General features: G+C 46.3%; 1 protein-coding gene across 2 annotated transcripts in view; it reads left to right on the top strand.

Moving 5' to 3' along the window:
- map2k7 (mitogen-activated protein kinase kinase 7) overlaps positions 1-21,078 on the top strand; it is a 120,403-nt gene extending 99,325 nt beyond the window's left edge. For both annotated transcript variants that reach the window (XM_060854864.1, XM_060854863.1), the window contains 3 exons: positions 13,290-13,432; positions 19,107-19,152; positions 20,515-21,078. In XM_060854864.1, coding sequence (XP_060710847.1) covers positions 13,290-13,432; positions 19,107-19,152; positions 20,515-20,652 — 327 coding nt within the window. In that variant the 3' untranslated portion in view covers positions 20,653-21,078. The remainder of the gene's footprint in view (positions 1-13,289; positions 13,433-19,106; positions 19,153-20,514) is intronic.
- Positions 21,079-27,568: the final 6,490 nt, after the last annotated feature.

The following is a 27,568-nucleotide window of genomic DNA, read 5'->3' as shown; positions in this document are numbered from 1 at the left end:
GGCCCAACCAGCTCCTCCCATCATGAGGTCAGGAGTGGAGCTGTTCACCAATAATAGCACAGGGTTCAGCACCATTTGTGACTCCTCAGAGACTGAAGCAGTCCATGGTTAAATGCAACAAGATCTGGACAATATCCAGGCTGGGGCTGACCAGTTCCAAATAATGTCACCAAGATACACGCCAGGCACTGACCATCTCCAATCAGAAACAACATAATCACTGCACCTTCCCATTCAATAGTGTTCCCATCAGCATCCCCCACGATCAATATCCTGGCGTTGTTATTGACCAGGAACTGAGCATCACCCACTGTATAAGCAAGAGCAGGTCCAAGGCTAGCAATACTGCAATGTGGAACTCACGGCCTGACGCCCAAAGCTTGTCTACCATCCAAAGGGAGAAGTCAGGAGTGGGATGGAAGACCTCACCCCAGCGTGGATGAATGCAGCTCCAACAAGAAGCTTGCCATCATCCAGGACAGATTAATCCACAAGCATCTACTCCCTCAGCAGCAGTGTGTACGAGCACTGCAAACGTTCACCTGTGATCCACACCACCTTCCAGACCCCTGACCCCTTCCAGACCCCCGACGCCTGACCTCTTCCATAACGAAGGGCAATGGCAGCCATGACCTGCAAGAAACACACCGTACTCACTTTGAAATATCTCACCATTCCGTCTGTGTGGTTGGGTCAGAATCATGGAATTCTATCCCTGATGTCATTGGATGTCTACCCACCGCATGTGGACGGAGTTGGTTCATCCCCACCTTCCCAATGACACCCAGGAATGGGCGATACCTGCTGGTCACAACTGAGGGCCAGGTCCTACACCTGAACATTGTGTCACGGTGAAGTCAGCCATCTCACTCACTGCAGGGCCATACGGGCTATTGGTGTTGTCATTGACTGGAGTAACAGTCACAAAATCGCACAGACCAGTGTTACACAGTCACTAATGTTCACCCTAAACACACTGACACAGTGTTACACACTCACTAATGTTCACCCTAAACACACCGACACAGTGTTACACACTCACTAATGTTCACCCTAAACACACTGACACAGTGTTACACAGTCACTAATGTTCACCCTAAACACACCGACACAGTGTTACACAGTCACTAATGTTCACCCTAAACACACCGACACGGTGATACACACTCACTAATGTTCACCCTAAACACACCGACACAGTGTTACACAGTCACTAATGTTCACCCTAAACACACTGACACAGTGATACACAGTCACTAATGTTCACCCTAAACACACCGACACAGTGTTACACACTCACTAATGTTCACCCTAAACACACCGACACGGTGATACACACTCACTAATGTTCACCCTAAACACACCGACACGGTGATACACACTCACTAATGTTCACCCTAAACACACCGTCACAGTGTTACACACTCACTAATGTTTACCCTAAACACACCGACACAGTGATACACAGTCACTAATGTTCACCCTAAACACACCGACACAGTGTTACACACTCACTAATGTTCACCCTAAACACACCGACACGGTGTTACACAGTCACTAATGTTCACCCTAAACACACTGACACGGTGTTACACACTCACTAATGTTCACCCTAAACACACCGACACGGTGTTACACAGTCACTAATGTTCACCCTAAACACACCGACACAGTGATACACACTCACTAATGTTCACCCTAAACACACCGACAGGGTGTTACACAGTCACTAATGTTCACCCTAAACACACTGACACAGCGATACACACTCACTAATGTTCACCCTAAACACACCGACACAGTGATACACACTCACTAATGTTCACCCTAAACACACCGACACAGTGTTACACAGTCACTAATGTTCACCCTAAACACACTGACACAGTGATACACACTCACTAATGTTCACCCTAAACACACCGACAGGGTGTTACACAGTCACTAATGTTCACCCTATACACACTGACACAGCGATACACACTCACTAATGTTCACCCTAAACACACCGACACAGCGATACACACTCACTAATGTTCACCCTAAACACACCGACACAGCGATACACACTCACTAATGTTCACCCTAAACACACCGACACGGTGTTACACAGTCACTAATGTTCACCCTAAACACACCGACACGGTGTTACACAGTCACTAATGTTCACCCTAAACACACCGACACAGTGATGCACACTCACTAATGTTCACCCTAAACACACCGACACAGTGTTACACACTCACTAATGTTCACCCTAAACACAGTGACACAGTGTTACACAGTCACTAATGTTCACCCTAAACACACCGACACAGTGTTACACAGTCACTAATGTTCACCCTAAACACACCGACACAGTGATACACACTCACTAATGTTCACCCTAAACACACCGACACAGTGATACACAGTCACTAATGTTCACCCTAAACACACCGACACGGTGTTACACAGTCACTAATGTTCACCCTAAACACACCGACACAGTGATACACACTCACTAATGTTCACCCTAAACACACCGTCACAGTTACACACTCACTAATGTTCACCCTAAACACAGTGTTACACACTCACTAATGTTCACCCTAAACACACCGTCACAGTGTTACACACTCACTAATGTTCACCCTAAACACAGTGTTACACACTCACTAATGTTCACCCTAAACACACCGACACAGTGATACACAGTCACTAATGTTCACCCTAAACACACCGACACAGTGATACACAGTCACTAATGTTCACCCTAAACACACCGACACAGTGTTACACAGTCACTAATGTTCACCCTAAACACACTGACACAGTGATACACACTCACTAATGTTCACCCTAAACACACCGACAGGGTGTTACACAGTCACTAATGTTCACCCTAAACACACTGACACAGCGATACACACTCACTAATGTTCACCCTAAACACACCGACACAGCGATACACACTCACTAATGTTCACCCTAAACACACCGACACAGTGATACACAGTCACTAATGTTCACCCTAAACACACCGACACAGTGATACACAGTCACTAATGTTCACCCTAAACACACCGACACGGTGTTACACAGTCACTAATGTTCACCCTAAACACACCGACACAGTGATACACAGTCACTAATGTTCACCCTATACACACCGTCACAGTGTTACACACTCACTAATGTTCACCCTAAACACAGTGTTACACACTCACTAATGTTCACCCTAAACACACCGTCACAGTGTTACACACTCACTAATGTTCACCCTAAACACAGTGTTACACACTCACTAATGTTCACCCTAAACACACCGACACAGTGTTACACACTCACTAATGTTCACCCTAAACACAGTGTTACACACTCACTAATGTTCACCCTAAACACACCGACACGGTGTTACACAGTCACTAATGTTCACCCTAAACACAGTGACACAGTGTTACACAGTCACTAATGTTCACCCTAAACACACCGACACAGTGTTACACACTCACTAATGTTCACCCTAAACACACCGACACAGTGATACACAGTCACTAATGTTCACCCTAAACACACCGACACGGTGTTACACAGTCACTAATGTTCACCCTAAACACACCGACACAGTGATACACAGTCACTAATGTTCACCCTAAACACACCGTCACAGTGTTACACACTCACTAATGTTCACCCTAAACACAGTGTTACACACTCACTAATGTTCACCCTAAACACACCGACACAGTGTTACACACTCTCACTAATGTTCACCCTAAACACACCGACACAGTGTTACACAGTCACTAATGTTCACCCTAAACACAGTGACACAGTGATACACACTCACTAATGTTCACCCTAAACACACCGACACAGTGATACACACTCACTAATGTTCACCCTAAACACAGTGACACAGTGATACACACTCACTAATGTTCACCCTAAACACACCGACACGGTGTTACACAGTCACTAATGTTCACCCTAAACACACCGACACAGTGATACACAGTCACTAATGTTCACCCTAAACACACCGACACAGTGATACACACTCACTAATGTTCACCCTAAACACAGTGACACAGTGATACACACTCACTAATGTTCACCCTAAACACACCGACACAGTGTTACACACTCACTAATGTTCACCCTAAACACACCGACACAGTGATACACACTCACTAATGTTCACCCTAAACACACCGACACAGTGATACACAGTCACTAATGTTCACCCTAAACACACCGACACAGTGATACACAGTCACTAATGTTCACCCTAAACACACTGACACGGTGTTACACACTCACTAATGTTCACCCTAAACACACCGACACGGTGTTACACAGTCACTAATGTTCACCCTAAACACACCGACACAGTGTTACACAGTCACTAATGTTCACCCTAAACACACCGACACAGTGATACACAGTCACTAATGTTCACCCTAAACACACCGACACAGTGATACACACTCACTAATGTTCACCCTAAACACACCGACACGGTGTTACACACTCACTAATGTTCACCCTAAACACACCGACACGGTGTTACACACTCACTAATGTTCACCCTAAACACACCGACAGGGTGTTACACAGTCACTAATGTTCACCCTAAACACACCGACACAGTGTTACACACTCACTAATGTTCACCCTAAACACACCGACACAGTGATACACACTCACTAATGTTCACCCTAAACACACCGACACAGTGATACACACTCACTAATGTTCACCCTAAACACACCGACACAGTGTTACACACTCACTAATGTTCACCCTAAACACACCGACACAGTGTTACACACTCACTAATGTTCACCCTAAACACACCGACACAGTGATACACAGTCACTAATGTTCACCCTAAACACACCGACACATTGATACACACTCACTAATGTTCACCCTGAATACACCGTCACAGTGATACACACTCACTAATGTTCACCCTAAACACACCGACACAGTGATACACAGTCACTAATGTTCACCCTAAACACACCGACACAGTGTTACACACTCACTAATGTTCACCCTAAACACAGTGTTACACAGTCACTAATGTTCACCCTGAACACACCGATACAGTGATACACAGTCACTAATGTTCACCCTAAACACACCGACACAGTGATACACACTCACTAATGTTCACCCTAAACACACCGACACGGTGTTACACAGTCACTAATGTTCACCCTGAACACACCGACACAGTGTTACACAGTCACTAATGTTCACCCTAAACACACCGACACAGTGATACACAGTCACTAATGTTCACCCTAAACACACCGACACAGTGATACACACTCACTAATGTTCACCCTAAACACACCGACACGGTGTTACACACTCACTAATGTTCACCCTAAACACACCGACACGGTGTTACACACTCACTAATGTTCACCCTAAACACACCGACAGGGTGTTACACAGTCACTAATGTTCACCCTAAACACACCGACACAGTGTTACACACTCACTAATGTTCACCCTAAACACACCGACACAGTGATACACACTCACTAATGTTCACCCTAAACACACCGACACAGTGTTACACACTCACTAATGTTCACCCTAAACACACCGACACAGTGATACACACTCACTAATGTTCACCCTAAACACACCGACACAGTGATACACACTCACTAATGTTCACCCTAAACACACCGACACAGTGTTACACACTCACTAATGTTCACCCTAAACACACCGACACAGTGTTACACACTCACTAATGTTCACCCTAAACACACCGACACAGTGATACACAGTCACTAATGTTCACCCTAAACACACCGACACATTGATACACACTCACTAATGTTCACCCTGAATACACCGTCACAGTGATACACACTCACTAATGTTCACCCTAAACACACCGACACAGTGATACACAGTCACTAATGTTCACCCTAAACACACCGACACAGTGTTACACACTCACTAATGTTCACCCTAAACACAGTGTTACACAGTCACTAATGTTCACCCTGAACACACCGATACAGTGATACACAGTCACTAATGTTCACCCTAAACACACCGACACAGTGATACACACTCACTAATGTTCACCCTAAACACACCGACACGGTGTTACACAGTCACTAATGTTCACCCTGAACACACCGACACAGTGATACACACTCACTAATGTTCACCCTAAACACACCGACACAGTGATACACAGTCACTAATGTTCACCCTGAACGCACCGTCACAGTGATACACACTCACTAATGTTCACCCTAAACACAGTGTTACACACTCACTAATGTTCACCCTAAACACACCGACACAGTGTTACACACTCACTAATGTTCACCCTAAACACACCGACACAGTGATACACACTCACTAATGTTCACACTAACCGCACTGACACAGTCACTAATGTTCACACTGACCACACTGACACAGTCACTAATGTTCCCATTAACCACACTGACACGGTCACTAATGTTCCCACTAACCACACTGACACGGTCACTAATGTTCACACTGACACGGTCACTAATGTTCACACTGACACGGTCACTAATGTTCACACTGACCACACTGACACAGACACTAATCTTCACACTAACCACACTGACACAGACACTAATCTTCACACTGACCACACTGACACGGTCACTAATGTTCACACTAACTGCACTGTCATAGTCACTAGTGTTCACATTAACCGCACTGACACAGTCACTAATGTTCACACTGACACAGTCACTAGTGTTCACATTAAGCGCACTGACACAGTCACTAATGTTCACGCTGACACAGTCACTAATGTTCCCATTAACCGCACTGACACAGTCACTAATGTTCACACTGACCCCATTGACACGGTCACTAATGTTCACACTAACTGCACTGACATAGTCACTTGTATTCACATTAACTGCACTGACATAGTCACCAATGTTCACACTGGCCACACTGACACAGTCACTAATGTTCACACTGACCACACTGACACAGTCACTAATGTTCACACTGACCACACTGACACAGTCACTAATGTTCCCACTAACCACACTGACACAGTCGCTAATGTTCCCACTAACCTCACTGACACGGTCACTAATGTACACATTAACCACACTGACACAGACACTAATGTTCACACTGACCACGCTGACACACTAATGTTCACACTAACCACAGTGACACGGTCACTAATGTACACATTAACCACACTGACACAGACACTAATGTTCACACTGACCACGCTGACACACTAATGTTCACACTGACCACACTGACACGGTCACTAATGTTCACACTAACTGCACTGACATAGTCACTAATGTTCACACTGACCACATTTCCACAGTCACTTATGTTCACACTGACCACACTGACACAGTCACTCATGTTCACACTAACCACACTGACACGGTCACTAATGTTCACACTGACCACACTGACACGGTCACTAATGTTCACACTAACTGCACTGACATAGTCACTAGTGTTCACATTAACTGCACTGACATAGTCACTAATGTTCACACTGACCACATTTCCACAGTCACTTATGTTCACACTAACCACACTGACACAGTCACTAATGTTCCCATTAACCACACTGACACAGACACTAATGTTCACACTGACCGCACTGACACAGACACTAATGTTCACACTAACCACACTGATACAGTCAGTAATGTTCACACTGACCACATTGACACAGTCACTAATGTTCACACTGTCCACACTGACACTGTACTAATGTTCACACTAACCACACTGACACAGACACTAATGTTCACACTAACCACACTGACACAGTCACTAATGTTCCCATTAACCGCACTGACACGGTCACTAATGTTCACACTGACCACACTGACACAGTCACTAATGTTCGCACTGACCACATTGACACAGTCACTAATGTTCACACTGACCACAGTGACACGGTCACTAATGTACACATTAACCACACTGACACAGACACTAATGTTCACACTGACCAAGCTGACACACTAATGTTCGCACTGACCACACTGACACGGTCACTAATGTTCGCACTAACTGCACTGACATAGTCACTAATGTTCACATTAACTGCACTGACATAGTCACTAATGTTCACACTGGCCACACTGACACAGTCACTAATGTTCCCACTAACCACACTGACACGGTCACTCATGTTCACACTAACCACATTGAAACAGTCACTAATGTTCACACTAACCACACTGACACAGTCAGTAATGTTCACACTGACCACACTAACATGGTCACTAATGTTCCCATTAACCGCACTGACACAGTCACTAATGTTCGCACTGACCACACTGACACGGTCACTAATGTTCGCACTAACTGCACTGACATAGTCACTAATGTTCACATTAACTGCACTGACATAGTCACTAATGTTCACACTGGCCACACTGACACAGTCACTAATGTTCCCACTAACCACACTGACACGGTCACTCATGTTCACACTAACCACATTGAAACAGTCACTAATGTTCACACTAACCACACTGACACAGTCACTAATGTTCACACTGTCCACACTGACACGGTCACTAATGTTCACACTCTCCTCACTGACACGGTCACTAATGTTCACACTAACCACACAGACGAGGTCACTCATGTTCACACTAACCACACTGACACAGTCACTAATGTTCACACTAACCACACAGACACGGTCACTCATGTTCACACTGACCACACTGACACGGTCACTAATATTCACACTAACTGCACTGACATAGTCACTAGTGTTCACATTAACTGTGCTGACATAGTCACTAATGTTCACACTGACCACACTGACATAGTCACTAATGTTCGCACTGACCACATTGACACAGTCACTAATGTTCACACTAACCACAGTGACACGGTCACTAATGTACACATTAACCACACTGACACAGACACTAATGTTCACACTGACCAAGCTGACACACTAATGTTCACACTGACCACACTGACACGGTCACTAATGTTCGCACTGACATAGTCACTAATGTTCACACTGACCACACTGACACAGTCACTAATGTTCACACTAACCACACTGGCACAGTCACTCATGTTCACACTAACCACACTGACACGGTCACTAATGTTCCCATTGACCACACTAACACGGTCACTAATGTTCCCATTAACCACACTGACACAGACACTAATGTTCACACTGACCACACTGACACAGACACTAATGTTCACACTAACCGCACTGACACAGACACTGATGTTCACACTAACCACACTGACACGGTCAATAATGTTCACATTGGCCACACTGACACAGACACTAATGTTCACACTGACCCCATTGACACAATCGCTAATGTTCACACTGACCACACTGACACGGTCACTAATGTTCACACTAACCGCACTGACACAGTCACTAATGTTCACACTGTCCTCACTGACACGGTCACTAATGTTCACACTCACCACACAGACACGGTCACTCATGTTCACACTAACCACACTGACACAGTCACTAATGTTCACACTGACCACACTGACACAGACACTAATGTTCACACTAACCGCACTGACACAGACACTGATGTTCACACTAACCACACTGACATGGTCACTAATGTTCACATTGGCCACACTGACACAGTCACTAATGTTCACACTAACCACACTGACACGGTCACTAATGTTCACATTGGCCACACTGACACAGACACTAATGTTCACACTAACCGCACTGACACAGACACTGATGTTCACACTAACCACACTGACACAGTCACTAATGTTCACACTGTCCTCACTGACACGGTCACTAATGTTCACACTAACCACACAGACACGGTCACTCATGTTCACACTAACCACACTGACACAGTCACTAATGTTCACACTAACCACACTGACACAGTCACTAATGTTCACACTCACCACACAGACACGGTCACTCATGTTCACACTAACCACACTGACACAGTCACTCATGTTCACACTGATCACACTGACACAGTCACTAATGTTCACACTGGCCCCACTGACACAGTCACTAATGTTCACACTGACACAGTCACTAATGTTCACACTGACACAGTCACTAATGTTCCCACTGACCACACTGACACAGTCACTAATGTTCACACTAACCACACTGACACGGTCACTAATGTTCACACTGACCACATTAACACGGTCTCTCATGTTCACACTAACCACACTGACACGGTCACTAATGTTCACACTGTCCACACTGACACGGTCTCTCATGTTCACACTGACCACACTGACACGGTCACTCATGTTCACACTAACCACACTGACACGGTCACTAATGTTCCCACTGACCACACTGACACGGTCACTAATGTTCCCACTGACCACACTGACACGGTCTCTCATGTTCACACTAACCACACTGACACGGTCACTAATGTTCACACTAACCGCACTGACACAGTCACTAATGTTCACACTGACCACACTGAAACGGTCACTCATGTTCACACTAACCACACTGACACGGTCACTAATGTTCACACTGACCACACTGAAACGGTCTCTCATGTTCACACTGACCACAATGACACAGTCGCTAATGTTCACACTGACCACACTGATACAGTCAGTAATGTTCACACTAACCACACAGACACGGTCACTAATGTTCACACTAACCACTCTGACACAGTCACTAATGTGCACACTAACCGCACAGACACGGTCACTAATGTTTACACTGACCACACTGACACGGTCACTAATGTTTACACTGACCACACTGACACGGTCACTAATGTTCCCATTAACCGCACTGACACAGACACTAATGTTCACACTGGCCCCACTGACACAGTCACTAATGTTCACACTGACACAGTCACTAATGTTCCCACTGACCACACTGACACAGTCACTAATGTTCACACTAACCACACTGACACGGTCACTAATGTTCACACTGACCACATTAACACGGTCACTAATGTTCACACTGACCACACTGACACAGTCGCTAATGTTCACACTGACCACACTGATACAGTCAGTAATGTTCACACTAACCACACAGACACGGTCACTAATGTTCAAACTAACCACTCTGACACAGTCACTAATGTGCACACTAACCGCACAGACACGGTCACTAATGTTTACACTGACCACACTGACACGGTCACTAATGTTCCCATTAACTGCACTGACACAGACACTAATGTTCACACTGACCGCACTGACACAGACACTAATGTTCACACTGTCCACGCTGACACGGTCACTAATGTTCCCACTGACCACACTGAAACGGTCTCTCATGTTCACACTAACCACACTGACACGGTCACTAATGTTCACACTAACCACACTGACACAGTCACTAATGTTCACACTGACCACACTGACACGGTCACTCATGTTCACACTAACCACACTGACACGGTCACTAATGTTCACACTGACCACACTGAAACGGTCTCTCATGTTCACACTAACCACACTGACACGGTCACTCATGTTCACACTAACCACACTGACACGGTCACTAATGTTCACACTGACCACACTGAAACGGTCTCTCATGTTCACACTAACCACACTGACACAGTCACTCATGTTCACACTAACCACACTGACACAGTCACTAATGTTCACACTGACACGGTCACTAATGTTCCCACTGACCACATTGACACAGTCACTCGTGTTCACACTGATCACACTGACACAGTCACTAACGTTCACACTGACCACACTGACACAGTCACTAATGTTCACACTGACACAGTCACTAATGTTCACACTGACCGCACTGACACGGTCACTAATGTTCACACTGACCACATTAACACGGTCACTAATGTTCACACTGACCACAATGACACAGTCGCTAATGTTCACACTGACCACACTGATACAGTCAGTAATGTTCACACTAACCACACAGACACGGTCACTAATGTTCCCATTAACCGCACTGACACAGTCACTACTGTTCACACTGTCCACACTGACACGGTCACTAATGTTCACACTAACTGCACTGACATAGTCACTAGTATTCACATTAACTGCACTGACACAGTCACTAATGTTCACACTGGCCACACTGACACAGTCACTAATGTTCACACTAACCACACTGACACGGTCACTAATGTTCACACTGTCCACACTGACACGGTCTCTCATGTTCACACTGACCACACTGACACGGTCACTCATGTTCACACTAACCACACTGACACGGTCACTAATGTTCCCACTGACCACACTGACACGGTCACTAATGTTCCCACTGACCACACTGACACGGTCTCTCATGTTCACACTAACCACACTGACACGGTCACTAATGTTCACACTAACCGCACTGACACAGTCACTAATGTTCACACTGACCACACTGAAACGGTCACTCATGTTCACACTAACCACACTGACACGGTCACTAATGTTCACACTGACCACACTGAAACGGTCTCTCATGTTCACACTAACCACACCGACACGGTCACTAATGTTCACACTGACCACACTGACACAGTCACTAATGTTCACACTGACCACACTGACACGGTCACTCATGTTCACACTAACCACACTGAAACGGTCACTCATGTTCACACTAACCACACTGACACAGTCACTCATGTTCACACTGACCACACTGACACAGTCACTAATATTCACACTAACCGCACTGACACAGTCACTCATGTTCCCATTAACCGCACTGACACAGTCACTAATGTTCACACTGACCACACTGACACAGACACTAATGTTCACACTAACCGCACTGACACAGTCACTAATGTTCCCATTAACCGCACTGACACAGTCACTAATGTTCACACTGACCACACTGACACCGACACTAATGTTCCCATTGACCACACTGACACAGTCACTAATGTTCACACTGACCACACTGACACCGACACTGATGTTCACAGTAACCTCACTGACACGGTCACTAATGTTCCCATTGACCACACTGACACAGTCACTAATGTTCGCTCTGACCACACTGACACATCACTAATGTTCACACTGACCACACTGACACAGTCACTAATGTTCACACTGACTCGGTCATTATTTAGCAGTTGTCTTCGCTGTCAATGTTTGGTTAGATCAGCTTTGTACGGTTTAATTTCCCTTTGAATTGTAATATTTAGAGTGTTCTAAGTCCTGTTCCTGTGCTGCTGATTGAGTCGAGAGTTGAGACATTGAATAAATGTCTGTGCCATTGACCTGTAACCCAGCACTCTGCCTGTCGACAGGTTGAACTCGCCACGGGACAGTTTCCATATAAAAACTGCAAAACGGACTTTGAGGTTTTAACAAAGGTGCTGCAGGAAGACCCTCCTCTGCTCCCTCAAAGTATGGGCTTCTCAATGGACTTTCAATCATTTGTAAAAGATTGGTGAGTAAAACATGGGGGGAGTATCTGGTGGAAATATATCTCAAACAAATAATCGTTTGAATGATCATGTCTATTAGAAGAACTGATCGTTTCCATATATTTCCCTGGTTCTAATGGAGTGAACCATGCCTATGTTTCAGTTAGCATTAGGAAAGGTCAAGTCTCCGCAGTGCGAGAGGACCATAAGGTTGCTGCCTCTTTAGGAAGAGGAGTCTGTTGGCGTCTTCACATAAAGGGCCGCAATACCTCAGACGCTGGCTGAGGTGAAGAAAGTGTGTCTTTCCTGGTCATCTCAGCCAGTGCAGGGATTAAACCCACACTGTTAACACCATGCTGCTGACCAGGTAACTGAGTTCACCAATCCCCCGAGCAGTGGGCCATCGTACATAAGCCAGGAAGCAAGATAACTCAATGTCTCAAAGTATATAGAACATAGAACAATACAGCGCAGAACAGGCCCTTCGGCCCTTGATGTTGTGCCGACCTGTGAACTATTCTCAGCTCGTCCCCTGCATTATCCCGAGATCATCCACGTGCTTTTCTAAGGATTGTTGAAATCCCCCTGGTGTGGCTGAGTTGACTATGTAAGCAGGTAGGGTATTCCATGCCCTTACCACGCTCTGTGTAAAGAACCTGCCTCTGACATCTGCCTTAAATCTATCACCCCTCAATTTGTAGTTATGCCCCCACGTACACACTGATATCATTGTCCTAGGAGAAAGACTTTCACTGTCTACCCTATCTAATCCTCCATCAAATCCCCTCTTAGCCTTCTTCTTGCCAATGAGAACAGGTTCAAGTCTCTCAGCCTTTCCTCATAAGACCTTCCCTCCTTACCAGGCAACATCCTGGTAAATCTCCTCTGCACCTTTTCCAATGCTTCCACATCCTTCCTGAAATACGGGGACCAGAACTGTACACAATATTCCAAGTGTGGTCGCACCAGCATTTTGTACAGTTGCAGCATGACATTGTGGCTCCGGAACTCAATCCCTCTATGAATAAAACCTAACACACCTGAATGCCTCCTTAACAGCACTATCCACCTGGGTGGCAACTTTCAGGGATCTGTGTACATGGACACCAAGATCCCTCTGCACATCCACACGACCAAGAATCTTTCCGTTGACCAAGTACTCTGCCTTCCTGTTATTCTTCCCAAAGTGCATCACTTCACATTTAGCTGCATTGAAGTAGTTTACAGCTCATGAATTACTTTGTGGTGTAGTCGCCTGTCTGGTCATGGGAGTATATTTTGCATGCTGCAAGTTCCCTCAGATGGCAGTGTGATACTTGGTCATCAGATGTTAACCTAGATCTGAAACTGAAAAGATGCGCACTTCCTCAAGCTGGAGTTGGACCAGTCATCAAAGATTCCGAGGGTGAGCTCTGGTGTACCGTGTTGTTTCTGTAACACAAACAATGTGCGAGAATAATCTGGCTGCTTTGTCAGTGGAAATTGGAAGCAGAGATGGGCTGAGTTCATCTACAAACAATCAGCTGCCATCTCTCATCAATGCAGAGGCTGGAACATTGACTAGGTCAATGTCTACAGTGCAAGGTGCAAGGTCTACAGTGGCTACTTCTTTGGAAGGACTAGTTCAGGAAAAGTTCTTTCTTTGAGAACCTCACGTCATACTTTGTCAGTGACCTCAACTTCAAAACTCTCATAGTTTATTGCTCCCTCCTGACGTTCTCCTTGAAATGACTTCTATCCTTCTGTCACTCAGCCTCAGTATTCGATGAATCCTCATCCATCACAGTTTGTCTCCTTTCAATTTCATCTGCTCTCTGAATTTACAGCCACCTTGTCCGACCAAAACCTCTTCCTCCCCCAAATCGCGTCCTTCCATATTTCCCTCTGCACACAGTCTTCCCCAGAGTCCCTTACTGCTGTCTTTTTGAGTTTGCCTGCTCAGCCACTCCTTGAACTCTGCCTCGCAAACCCTTCACCATCTCCCACCTCAATGCCACTGTTGTGATCCTGTCTTCACATCCAACCCCAAAGGGCCACAGAGGTAACTATGTCGTATTGCTGGGGACGTTTGTCATTGTCTTTCCTTCAAAGCTGAAGTACGATGAGGGAGGTACAGCAAAACAGCCGACATTGTCGAAACTCGTGCTGCGTGTTTGTTCCACTTGCTCGGGTCTTTCTCACTGAAGATTTCACTCAGAGGTTTGTTTCACTAGAAGTGCACAAAGCCCTGTTACAGGATTAAAACAAAAACTATTGTTGTGGAGTTCTCTCTTTGTTCCCTGGACTGTGACAACTATCCTTAAAAATGAGAAACCCTGTGGGTGTAGTGGCTCGGGTGGACAGTAATCTGGAATGGATAGTCAGAGTAAGGATCGTCTCAAAAACGCCTGACAACTTATTCCTCAGTAATCTGATTGGACTATGTAATAAAAATGGTGTCCACATTGTCTGTAACAATAGAGGTGTATGTATGATGACAGAGATTGTTTGTTCCTGTATATTCTTGCAGCGAGTATCTTGGTTAACTGGCCCAGCAGGGTTCGGTCCACCTTTGGTTCTGCCTTGAACATTGCCTAAGGACTGGTTCAAGATAATGTTCTGGATTCTATTGGACTTAGTTGTCATATGGCATTGAGCTTGTCATGTTTGAGTGAGGGATCTAATTGGTTTAAAACCCCATTTAGGATCGGCACGGTGGCTCAGTGGTTAGCACTGCTGCCTCACAGCACCAGGATCCCAGGTTCGATTCCAGCCTCGGGTGACTGACTGTATGGAGTTTGTACATTCTTCCTGTGTCTGTGTGGGTTTCCTCCGGGTGTTCTGGTTTCCTCCCACAGTCCAAAGGTGTGCAGGTTGGTGTGAATTGGCCATGGGAAATTGCCCCATTGTGTTAGATACATTAGTCAGAGGGAGGTGGGTCTGCCTGGGATACTCTTCGGAGGGTGGGTGTGGACTTGTGGGTCTGCTGGGCCTGTTTCCACACTGTAGGGAATCTAATCTCAAATTCTGATTTGATTAGATTAGACTAGATTAGACTTACAGTGTGGAAACAGGCCCTTCGGCCCAACAAGTCCACACCGACCCGCCGAAGCGAAACCCACCCATACCCCTACATTACCCCTTACCTAACACTATGGGCAATTTAGCATGGCCAATTCACCTGACCCGCACATCTTTGGACTGTGGGAGGAAACCGGAGCACCCGGAGGAAACCCACGCAGACACGGGGAGAACGTGCAAACTCCACACAGTCAGTCGCCTGAGTCGGGAATTGAACCCGGGTCTTCAGGCGCTGTGAGGCAGCAGTGCTAACCACTGTGCCACCGTGCCGCCCACCAATGCTGGAGGTTCACTGAATGTGTATGAGAAAAGTAGTTCCCATTTACCATGGTTACTCACTAAAGCTTGTAAGTGCTAGAGAAGCTTCAGCAGATTGCTAGATAAGTTCCCCAGAAGTGTCTTTGCGATGAAGAGCCCTCTGCGTTTGTTTTAGTGGCTTGGTTTCCCATCAACATTGAAAGTCCCTTTGACTGTACAATATGTCAGACTAACACACCAGGAAACTGGGACACTGGCAGTTAGTGCAAGGCGAATATATCCAACAGAGGGCTCCGTGAGGAGCTGCATTACCACGTACTGCTATTAAGTCTAAATGTTCACAAAGGGAAATACAAAATTACTGTTAAAAGAAACACGCTGTCAATTCGTCATTGTGAGGGCAGAATTACAAACCTACCAAGATGTTTGAAAGGCACTCCCTTTCCTCGATGTGCTGATTAAGACGTCCATCAGTGGGTTCTCGGCTCCAGGCTCTAGGCTCCAGGCTTGGACCTGTGTGAATGTCAGTGCAGCCTGAGTCATGTCATCAGTGAACAAGCTTGGGAGCTGTCCGTGTGGGCTGCTCCAATCAGATCATGGTTATTAGATCAGTTATCCAGGTGGTTAGTTATCCAGGCGGTCAGTTATCCAGGCGGTCAGTTATCCAGGCGGTCAGTTATCCAGGCGGTCAGTTATCCAGGCGGTCAGTTAACCAGGCGGTCAGTTACCCAGGCGGTCAGTTACCCAGGCGGTCAGTTACCCAGGCGGTCAGTGGAGGCCTGTGCCCAGCAGAGTTCCACAGGCCTCAGTCCTGGGTCGATTGTTATTTGTCATTGATATAAATGATTTGGATGAGAATATAGCAGGTACTAAAGTTGATGGCACAGAGGGCAGTGATGAAGGCTGTCTAAGGTTACAGAGGGATGGTGATCAGTTAGGTCAGTGGGCTGAGGAGTGACAGGTGGAGGTTCATTTGGATAAGTGAGAGGTAAACCAAACAAGAGCAGGACTTACCCAATTAATGGTAGGGCCCTGGGGAGTGTTATCGAGCAGAGAGACCGAGGGGTTCAGCTACATCATTCTCTGAAATCCGACAGGTCAGTTAAGCTGATTAGAGCTCTTGCCTTCATAGCTCACCCCTTTGAGTACAGCAGGTGGGATGGCCTGCTCATCCTGTTATCGGAAGGACATTATTAAGCTGGGCAGGATTCAGAAACGATTTACCAGGATGGGGCTGGGAATGAAGCGTTTGAGTTATAATTATCAGCTAGGATGTTTCACTGCAACATAGAAGATTGAGGAGTGACCTTCTCCAGCTTTATAAAATCACGGGTGATCAGCAAAGATATTTTCCCTTGGGTTGGGGAGTTCAAAACTAGGGGGGGGATATTTAAGGTGAGAGGAGAAAGATTTGAAAAGCAGATATGAGGGGCACCTTGTGTTTTACACAGATGGTGGCTCATGTGTGGAATGAGCTGCCTAATGAGGTGGTGGTTGCTGGTCCAGTTACAGCATTGAATCGTAGAGACCCTTTAGCCCAAACTAGTCCATGCCGACCACAATGATATGTCAGTCAGTTTATGAACAAGCATGGTTCGGGGGGATATGGGCCGGGCACCGGGCTTGGTTTGGGAACATTGTCTGTGTGCACTGAAGGGTCTGTTTCCATTCTGTATGGCTGTTTACAAATTCACGAACGAGCCTAAGGCCACACATACAGCCGTGAAGAGCTCTCAGACTACCCTGGAAAGGCAACAGCCACTTCTCACTGCTGCTGTGTAGGAATAAGATGGGAGGTATTCTCCACTAGCAGACCCAGAAACAAGGGCCTGTATAACAATGGGTATGTCGCCGGTGTGGACTCTATCCAGCAGCACATCTCTGTATCTGTCTTTGAGGATGCCCTGCAGCCCCAACATCCAACAAAGCAAAACTCCTCCTCCTGGTTCCTCTCCTTCAGCCCCAACTCACTTTCGTGAACTAAAGAGCAGAATACTGCAAACATTGTGATCTAAAGCTAACACAGTAACTACTGCAAACACTCCACAGGCCAGGCACTAAGGGCAATGCCACAAAATGAGTTCACCTTTTCTTTAGGTCAGTGACCTCTGACCTGTTTGACATAATTGCACATTTTTCCACTCTGACATATTGCTTGCAAAGATATCCTGAGGTCACCAGCACCTGGGCATCTGTTCTCTTTGACCAAGCCCACCAGGAGTACGTTCAACAAGAGAGTATTTCCATTCCAACAGACCAAGACTCACCCCAATCTTTGGAGGATTTGGATTTGCCCGGGCAGAAGGGCTCAGCAGCATGAATTGTGTGTTAAATTTTAAATTATCCTCTGACCTACCTCTCTTTTTCTTCTCCTGTTAGCCTTACAAAGGATCACCGGAAGAGACCAAAATACAATAAGTTGCTTGTAAGTATTCTGATGTTCTAGTTGAATAAGGACTGCTGGTGTTTAATTAAAGCTGCTTGTTTGTGGTGGGAAATATTCTGGATTGGATTGAGATTGAGGTCCAGCTCTAAAACCCTCGGTGTAAAAGGTGAAGGGGAAATGGTGAGCAGTAAGTGCCACAACTGGCCCAGTTTGCTTGGTTCCACTCTAACAAGCCATTTGTTCTGATTCTGGATACTATGGTCATCAAAGTAGGTCACATTGATGTGATCTCAGTGTAACTAACTTAGGTGTAAGGGTGGGTTTTAAAAAATACAAAGACGTGGATGTTTAATGAGGAAGAAGATGAAAGAACACATTTCTTGCATTCAACAAAACATTGGTAGTGAGCGACTAGAGTAACCAAGGAGAGAGATTTCAAAAGGAGGAGGAGGAGAGGATACAAACAGAATATGTTCCAAGAAGGCGGGGGGGAAAGACGTGCTGTCAGCTAGGAACCTCTGGCTAAAAGATTTGGGCATATATGAAATTTTTTAAAATGCGTTCTCGGAGCGATTAATTTAGAAAGTTAGAACAGATGTATGGAAAAGAGGAAAACTGAAGTTGAAAGACAATGGAAATACATGAGAAAAACAGTTAAAACATAAAAGACAGTATTTTTCTAAGCATTCTAACTGGGAGAGGATATTCAGTATTGTTGGGTCACTCTGAGAGTCCACATGTAAGAAGGGCAGGTTTATTAAGTAATGAACTTGCTGACCTTTCAAGGTAGATTTTGAGGATGTATAACCCCCCAGTGATGAGAGTCAAATGGATAGTGCCAATTATTATTTTCAGGCTGGAGAATGGGTCTAGCTGGGGAGCTGCTTTGTGAGCTAGAACAGACACAATGGGTCAAATGGCCTCCTTCTGTACTGTAATTTCTATGATATAGTAAAAGAAATGTCCAATTGCCATCTGTTAACACTCTTAACCTGTCTTTATCTTTTTTACAATCTCTTGGTGTCCTCCTCACAACTTCCATTCCTACCTTGCTTCGTGTCATTAAACACGTTTCAGGTGGTGATTGGGAAAGAAAATGAGCTGGAAACGGTAGAATATTAGCAGTAAATCTGTCGGGATGTCACTGAGATGAGATCAGAGCTTTAGGCAAACTGTGTGCTTGATTTCAGTGGTTCATGTTGCACCGGTACAGGAGCTTGGTTAAACCACAAATGTGGGTTCATTCCCTCGGGAGGACAGGAGTGCAGTGGGAGTTTTCCAGGGCTGTTACCCATGCCAGGCACTTGCATGAGTGAAGAAGCTTATGCTTTTGTGTATTCTCAGACTCCCTTTGCTGCTGACCTGGGTGACTTGAACAACCTCTCCTTTGTATTGCTGCAGGAACACAATTTCATTAAACGTTACGAGACATTAGAAGTGGACGTGGCTTCTTGGTTTAAGGAAGTCATGGCAAAGACTGAATCTCCACGAACAAGCAGCATCCTCAACCAGCAGCACCTCCCCATCTTCTCCAGGTAGCCAGCACAGCAACAAATGGACATGCAGGGGACAGGAGGGGGCAGTGGAACCGACAAGTCACCGCCAACAGCCATGCCATCAAGACAAAGCTCCTGAGACCAATGAATTGTACTTAGCCTATCCATGGTCTTTCTGTCTAGTGTTGTGATCTTTTCAATTGACTCAGGAGAGTGTGGGTTGTTGTGCTTTGAAGAGCAAGGAAAGGTGGGACGTGCCACATCTTGGACTGAGGTTTAATCTCATTGTTCCTGTGAAAAGCTGACACGCTGCCCTTCCCCTTTAACCTCCCCCCACAGGATACATGGTCATTGCACGCTGCAGAGGAACTGCAACTTTATATAGTGTTTAAATATTACCGGGTTATGCACTGTGATCAAGGAAAGCAAAGGATTTTACCTAATTTATTAAATATGAAAGTTGAAAGTGGAGCTGATGTGAACTCTCGATGTATTAGTGTGCAGGCACCTGTGTTATGATGATAGTTTAGTGTGTTTCAAACGCATGAGAAACTGCTGCTTTATTTTATTTCAAACAATGACTTTCCAGCCTTTTTGGAAAGGGTTTATAACTGAGAGGCTCTTCTCAGTGAAAGTCTGGCAGAATATACCAAACCGTTTTGCTTGGGGATTTTTTTTTCTTCTTGTGAGTTGTTTTGATGCAGTGTGTGATTGTGCACGCCCAGTGCCAACACTGGGCTTCGCTGACTGGGTTATAATGTCAGACTATCGAACATTTTGGAAACAGCGTCCACGGGGCGAATGAAGAGACTGGGTAAACTGTCGGCGCTGCTGCAGCCTCACATCGCCAGTGTGCTGGCAATTGATATCTTTTTTTCCAAGCTCTGCATAGTTGATGCTGTACGTACGGGTGCCAGTGTAATTTGGGTATGGTGCCAGTGTCTCCCAGTCGCCACTAGTTTGCCTCATGTTGCTGAAAGCAACCTAATGTCAAGCTCAGTGGGGGATTTGTTTTCTGTTAAAATCTGGGAGCAATTGGGGGAATGATTGTGAATCCCGAGAAACCTCTGATTTCTCTGCACTTGTTTCGAACATATTCACTGCCAGGATGCACTACAGCTGATGATTTGTTTCCGTTTGGTTCCTAGCTATTGCAGCTGTGGAGAATTTTAGTGAGGCCGCATTTGGAATATTGTGTCCAGTTCTGGTCGCCACACGACCAGAAGGAAGTGGAGGCTTTGGAGAGGGTACAGGAACAGCATGCTGCCTGGTTTGGAGAGATTCGACAAACTTGGTTTGTTTTCACTTGAACATCAAAGGATGAGGGCCGACCTGAATGGGGAGTTGGAATCTTTATCCCCAGGGAAGAAATCTCAATGACAGTGGGGCGTAGTTTGAAGTTAAAAGTGGTAAGTTTAAAGGAGGTGTGAAAGGCTGTTTTATTTTTGCACACCGAGGATGGTAAGTGTATTGAACGCACTGCCAGAGGGAATGGTGGAGGCTAATGCAATAGCAACATTTAAGAGGCATCTTGACAGATCCATGAATAAGCCGGGATTAGAGGATACACACCACATAGAGGCATTCGGGTTTTAGTTTAGAAAGGCCTGTGTGGGTGCCGCCTGCTGGGTCACAGAGCCTGTACCTGCCTCCTTTGGGTTCAGTGCTCACTGAGGTGAGGGTTTGCTGTATGAAAAGTTGCAGCTGTCACTGAAAAGCTCTGCAGACTGTCCGACCAGGGCCCGGCTGCTGCCATCTCACTGCTGCCTGGTTTGGTGAGAAACTCACCACAGGGTAACCGGATGTCACCCGGTTTGGTGAGAAACTCCCTGCCGGGTAACCACCTGTCGCCTGGTTTGGTGAGAAACTCGCCGCAGGGTAACCGGCTGTCACCCGGTTTGGTGAGAAACTCACCGCAGGGTAACCGGCTGTCACCCGGTTTGGTGAGAAACTCCCTGCCGGGTAACCGCCTGTCGCCTGGTTTGGTGAGAAACTCACCGCAGGGTAACCGGCTGTCGCCTGGTTTGGTGAGAAACTCACCGCAGGGTCACCGGCTGTCGCCTGGTTTGGTGAGAAACTCCCTGCCGGGTAACCGCCTGTCACCCGGTTTGGTGAGAAACTCCCTGCCGGGTAACCGGCTGTCGCCCGGTTTGGTGAGAAACTCCCTGCCGGGTAACCGGCTGTCACCCGGTTTGGTGAGAAACTCCCTGCCAGGTAACCGGCTGTCACCCGGTTTGGTGAGAAACTCACCGCAGGGTCACCGGCTGTCGCCTGGTTTGGTGAGAAACTCCCTGCCGGGTAACCGCCTGTCACCCGGTTTGGTGAGAAACTCCCTGCCGGGTAACCGGCTGTCACCCGGTTTGGTGAGAAACTCCCTGCCGGGTAACCGGCTGTCGCCCGGTTTGGTGAGAAACTCCCTGCCGGGTAACCGGCTGTCACCCGGTTTGGTGAGAAACTCCCTGCCGGGTAACCGGCTGTCGCCCGGTTTGGTGAGAAACTCCCTGCCGGGTAACCGGCTGTCACCCGGTTTGGTGAGAAACTCCCTGCCGGGTAACCGGCTGTCACCCGGTTTGGTGAGAAACTCCCTGCCGGGTAACCGCCTGTCGCCCGGTTTGGTGAGAAACTCCCTGCCGGGTAACCGGCTGTCGCCCGGTTTGGTGAGAAACTCCCTGCCGGGTAACCGGCTGTCGCCCGGTTTGGTGAGAAACTCCCTGCCGGGTAACCGGCTGTCGTCCGGTTTGGTGAGAAACTCCCTGCCGGGTAACCGGCTGTCGCCCGGTTTGGTAAGAAACTCCCTGCCAGGTAACCGGCTGTCGCCCGGTTTGGTGAGAAACTCCCTGCCGGGTAACCGGCTGTCACCTGGTTTGGTGAGAAACTCCCTGCCAGGTAACCGGCTGTCGCCTGGTTTGGTGAGAAACTCCCTGCCGGGTAACCGCCTGTCACCCGGTTTCCGATTTCCTTGAGTCAGTTTTGAAACAAGCTGGGACAGAGGGTGTAGGGCAGTGTGGGTTTGTACCGATCACACGTAGCACTGCTGCTGCAGGGAGAATGAAGTACTGTTACTCGATAACTGATTTCACCCAGCAGTGTTATTGTGTTCTGCGAATTTGATGTTCTGGGCATTAAATTGCCTGTTCCTTGGTCTGTTCTGGCACATTGAAATCACATCGTGATACTGAAGTACTTCCTGTAACCGAGTTTCAGTTGGTTGCAATATCAAACCAGTCAGATCATTTATCTGAATCTTTAACATTGAAATGATCCAAATTGCAAGTTGTGACTTTGAAGATTTGTATAAAATTATGTCTGTTGGGTTTTTAAAATGATTTTGCTCTGAGTGTATCCTTTCCCAAAGTGGCCTTGACACGTCAGGATGAACTAGTGGAGGTGGTCAGAGAGAGTGAGAGGTATGGATTTCCTGATGGGGAAGTGTTCACATCGACAGTGCAATGCTGTAGAATGTCCTAATTAATTACATTGACTCATCATTATCAGTTCTGAATCGGTTTCTCATGTGCACTCTCTCATAACTTTTATTTATATCCGTATATGTGAGGAGGAAGGAATTAGAGGTGATAACATTGGAACAATGCCTACTTAACCCTGGTGCCTTGTAACTGGAACATGTAATTCCTCTTTCACCCACCCTCCCACCTTCCTCCACCACCATCCCTTCACCCCACCTGGATTTGGGGAAGCTGACAAATCCAAGTTTAACTTCACCTTGACTGGAATTTGGAAGGAGCCGGAGTCTGTGCATCCCATTGATAAATGGGGTTTGGGTTTGACTGGGCTGAGTAATTGCTGAGGCCTTGGGGAGAGGGCTGAGGGAAAGCAGGGGACAGGAAGTGAATGTAAAGAATGTCTAAACGTGAAGAGTGGTGGCTGTGACTGTGATAATGGTATCTTTTGGGAGCCAGTATTCTCTGGGCTATGCAAACTACATGTCTGTTTATCCTTTCGACATTACTTGTATGGGTTATGTTGCAAGGTACGCTGAAGAACAGACTCTAGAAATGCTTCTACCCATTCAGATTTATCCTGGGACCAAATAAGAGCAACGAATAAGTTGCAGCAAGTTTAAGGGGGTCACACGGTGGCTCGATGGTTAGCACTGCTGCCTCACAGCGCCAGGGACCCAGGTTCAATCCCAGCCTCGGGCGACTGTGTGGAGTTTGCACGTTCTCCCCGTGTCTGCGTGGGTTTGCTCCAGGGGCTCTGGTTTCCTCCCACAGTCCAAAGGTGTACAGGTTAGGATGGATTTGCCATGCTAAATTGCCCATAGTGTTCAGAGATGTACTGCCTAGCTGGACTAGCCATGTTAAATGTAGGGTTAGAGGGAGAGCGTAGGGGATGTGGGACTGGGTGGTCTGCTCTCTGGAGGGTTGGTATGGTCTCAATGGGCTGAATAGCCTGCTTCCGCACATTAGGGATTCTATGATACCTGGGTTTTTTTCTGTTGTAATGTTTTTTTGTCCTTTGTGTCATATAAGAAGTGTTCCTTCAGTCCACTTTCAGCTACAATGTATGGAATTTACCAACAGTAAAGTTCATTGAGTAAAAGCAAATTACTGTGGATGCTGGAATCTGAAACCAAAAGAGAAAATGCTGGAAAATCCCAGCAGCTCTGGCAGCATCTGAACCGAGAGCAAAGAGCTTTGACAAAGGGTTAGTTAGACTCGAAATATCAGCTCTTTTCTCTCCTTACAGATGCTGCCAGAGCTGCTGGGATTTTCCAGCATTTTCTCTTGAAGTTCATTTAGTAGTTTCAGATATACAGCAAGGTTATTGGTGTGGAAACTGGAGATCAGATGTTAAGAGCTGAGACTGACTGTGGTCAGAATGCCTTGAGCAATTGGCTCGGCAGGGGGTAGTTGGAGAGGGGTGTTTTTTTTCTGACTGGAGGTATGTGTCCAGTGGTGTTCCACAAGGATCAGTGCTGGGGTCTCTGTATTTTGTAACATATATGAAACTGTAGGGGGTCTTGATCAGTAAGTTCACTGGTGAAACAAAAATTGCTGGTGTTGTTGTGGGTAGTGAAGACGCTGATCAGAGAATACAGGAGGATATGGTTCAGTTTGAATGTTAGCTGGGGAAATGGCAGATTGGGTATAATGTGAGCTGATGTATTATGGGAGCTCAAATGCAAGAGGAAAGTATACAGTGAATGGCAGGACCCTAAGGAGAATTGATGGATATGAAAATTGTATATCAGAAATATGCAAACAAAAGCAGAAATCCTGTGATCTGGCCATGCACAGAGGGAAGCACATTGTCCGTGTAGCTCCCATTGCTGACATTTAGTCTTCTGGAATACAGGACGTTCAGGTGGCACCTGGTAGCAGCTTACATCATAGCCTCGATAATCCGTCTGATGTGCTGTATCTACACAGCGTGCTTTTCCAGATGTTTCTTTCCTCACTTTGAGGTAAGGATTTGATTGTAAGTTACACAAGTGCAGGTGAGGTGCAGCTGAGTTGTAAGAAATGATCTGTGTAACAGCGTTAGACTGCAGGTGTACAGAATTCTCTCATCCGTGAGATGGGCTGTGCAGTTTGCTGGCCAAGGCTAGCCTGGGATAGACAGGAAAGTGGAGTCAAGACCATGACGAGGAAACAAATGGCTGACTCCTGCCTTGAATTTATGTTCTGAATTGTGTTGTGATTTGAGTTCTCTAGAAAGGTGAAGCCGATAAATGTTTCAGTAAATGTATGGTTAATGTTCACAGTAGTTTATTGAACTCTGTCTGGTGGGACAGAGGATGTGAGCAGCAGACAGCAGACAGCTGATTTGTAGGCTGAATAACCACTGAGCAACACTGCTGTGGTTAGGGCTCTGTGTATGAAGGTGGTTCTCATGTTGGATTGTCCCAGTAAAGGTTCAGTTCAGTTCACACCGAAATGGTGCAGCCCTCAGTTTTCCTTTGGACTGTAACAGTTACAGTGTGCTGCAGTTTGGATTATAAGGGAAAAGGTATGTGAGAGAGTATGGGGAAGTGGGAAGGTCTGAGAGCAGAGACAAACGTACTGAAGAGGGTAACTGGAGGAAGTATCGGGGCAGTGTAGTTTTTATTGATATTGCTGTCTTCCCCTCCAGCTAACTTGCACAGAGCAGGCTTGAATTAAAAACCGGATTTCACAAATTCAGCTTCCCCAGCCCAGCCCAGCCCAGCCCACCTGACGTCTGCTTCCTAAATCCACCGTTATAATACGTTGGTGAGATTTGTCAGTTCAAATACATAGGAGTAAGGGAAACTCATTTGTCCATGGAGTGCGGTTCAGGCACCCTTCCACCTCCCCCCCCCCTCCCCCCCTCCCCCCCCCCCCCCCCCTCCTTCAGTATTCCTGTCTCAAACCCTCCCTCATGAATAGCAGGTGACAGGATCAATATTTCCAGCATCTAAAGTCTGCAGACAATAAGGCGCTTACCAACGCTGCATTAACTGGCCCCTGTGCTTTACAGTAAACGATCTGTGAAACATTTACAGGGCAGCTTATTTACACCTAATAGGATAAGCAGTTTGAAAACAAAACCAAAGAGAATATAATTACAGGATAGAAGCTTTGACCTTACTGGGAGGCAATCTCTACATATAAAGGGAACTATGACCAGCTAGAAACTCGGAGCATGTTACTGTTCCAGAAATGCTGCAAAGCTTTAATGTTGATTTGGAAAAGTGCTTTCTGTAATAGTGCACATGCACACGATGCACTTATGTAGGAATATGACACACTGTAGTTAGTGTGCTGATGTATTTAATACCCCGCAGTGCACACCCCAGGCGAAGACGATGATGCTTACAATGTGTTTCTGACTGCTAATCTTTTTATGCTGGCCCATGTAATGGTGATGGCATTGAGAGCTGTTTGAGGGTGGAGGACTGATTCGCACTCTGCTATTGTTTCAGTTTAATCTGAATGTGTCTTGTTTGTGGGCACACACACACTCAGCCCCCCTCA

This window comes from Hemiscyllium ocellatum, chromosome 45, assembly GCF_020745735.1.
Source record: "Hemiscyllium ocellatum isolate sHemOce1 chromosome 45, sHemOce1.pat.X.cur, whole genome shotgun sequence".
Taxonomy (NCBI): Eukaryota; Metazoa; Chordata; class Chondrichthyes; order Orectolobiformes; family Hemiscylliidae; genus Hemiscyllium; species Hemiscyllium ocellatum.
Note: the sequence above shows the minus strand (reverse complement) of the source record. Positions and strands in the feature narration are given on the sequence as shown.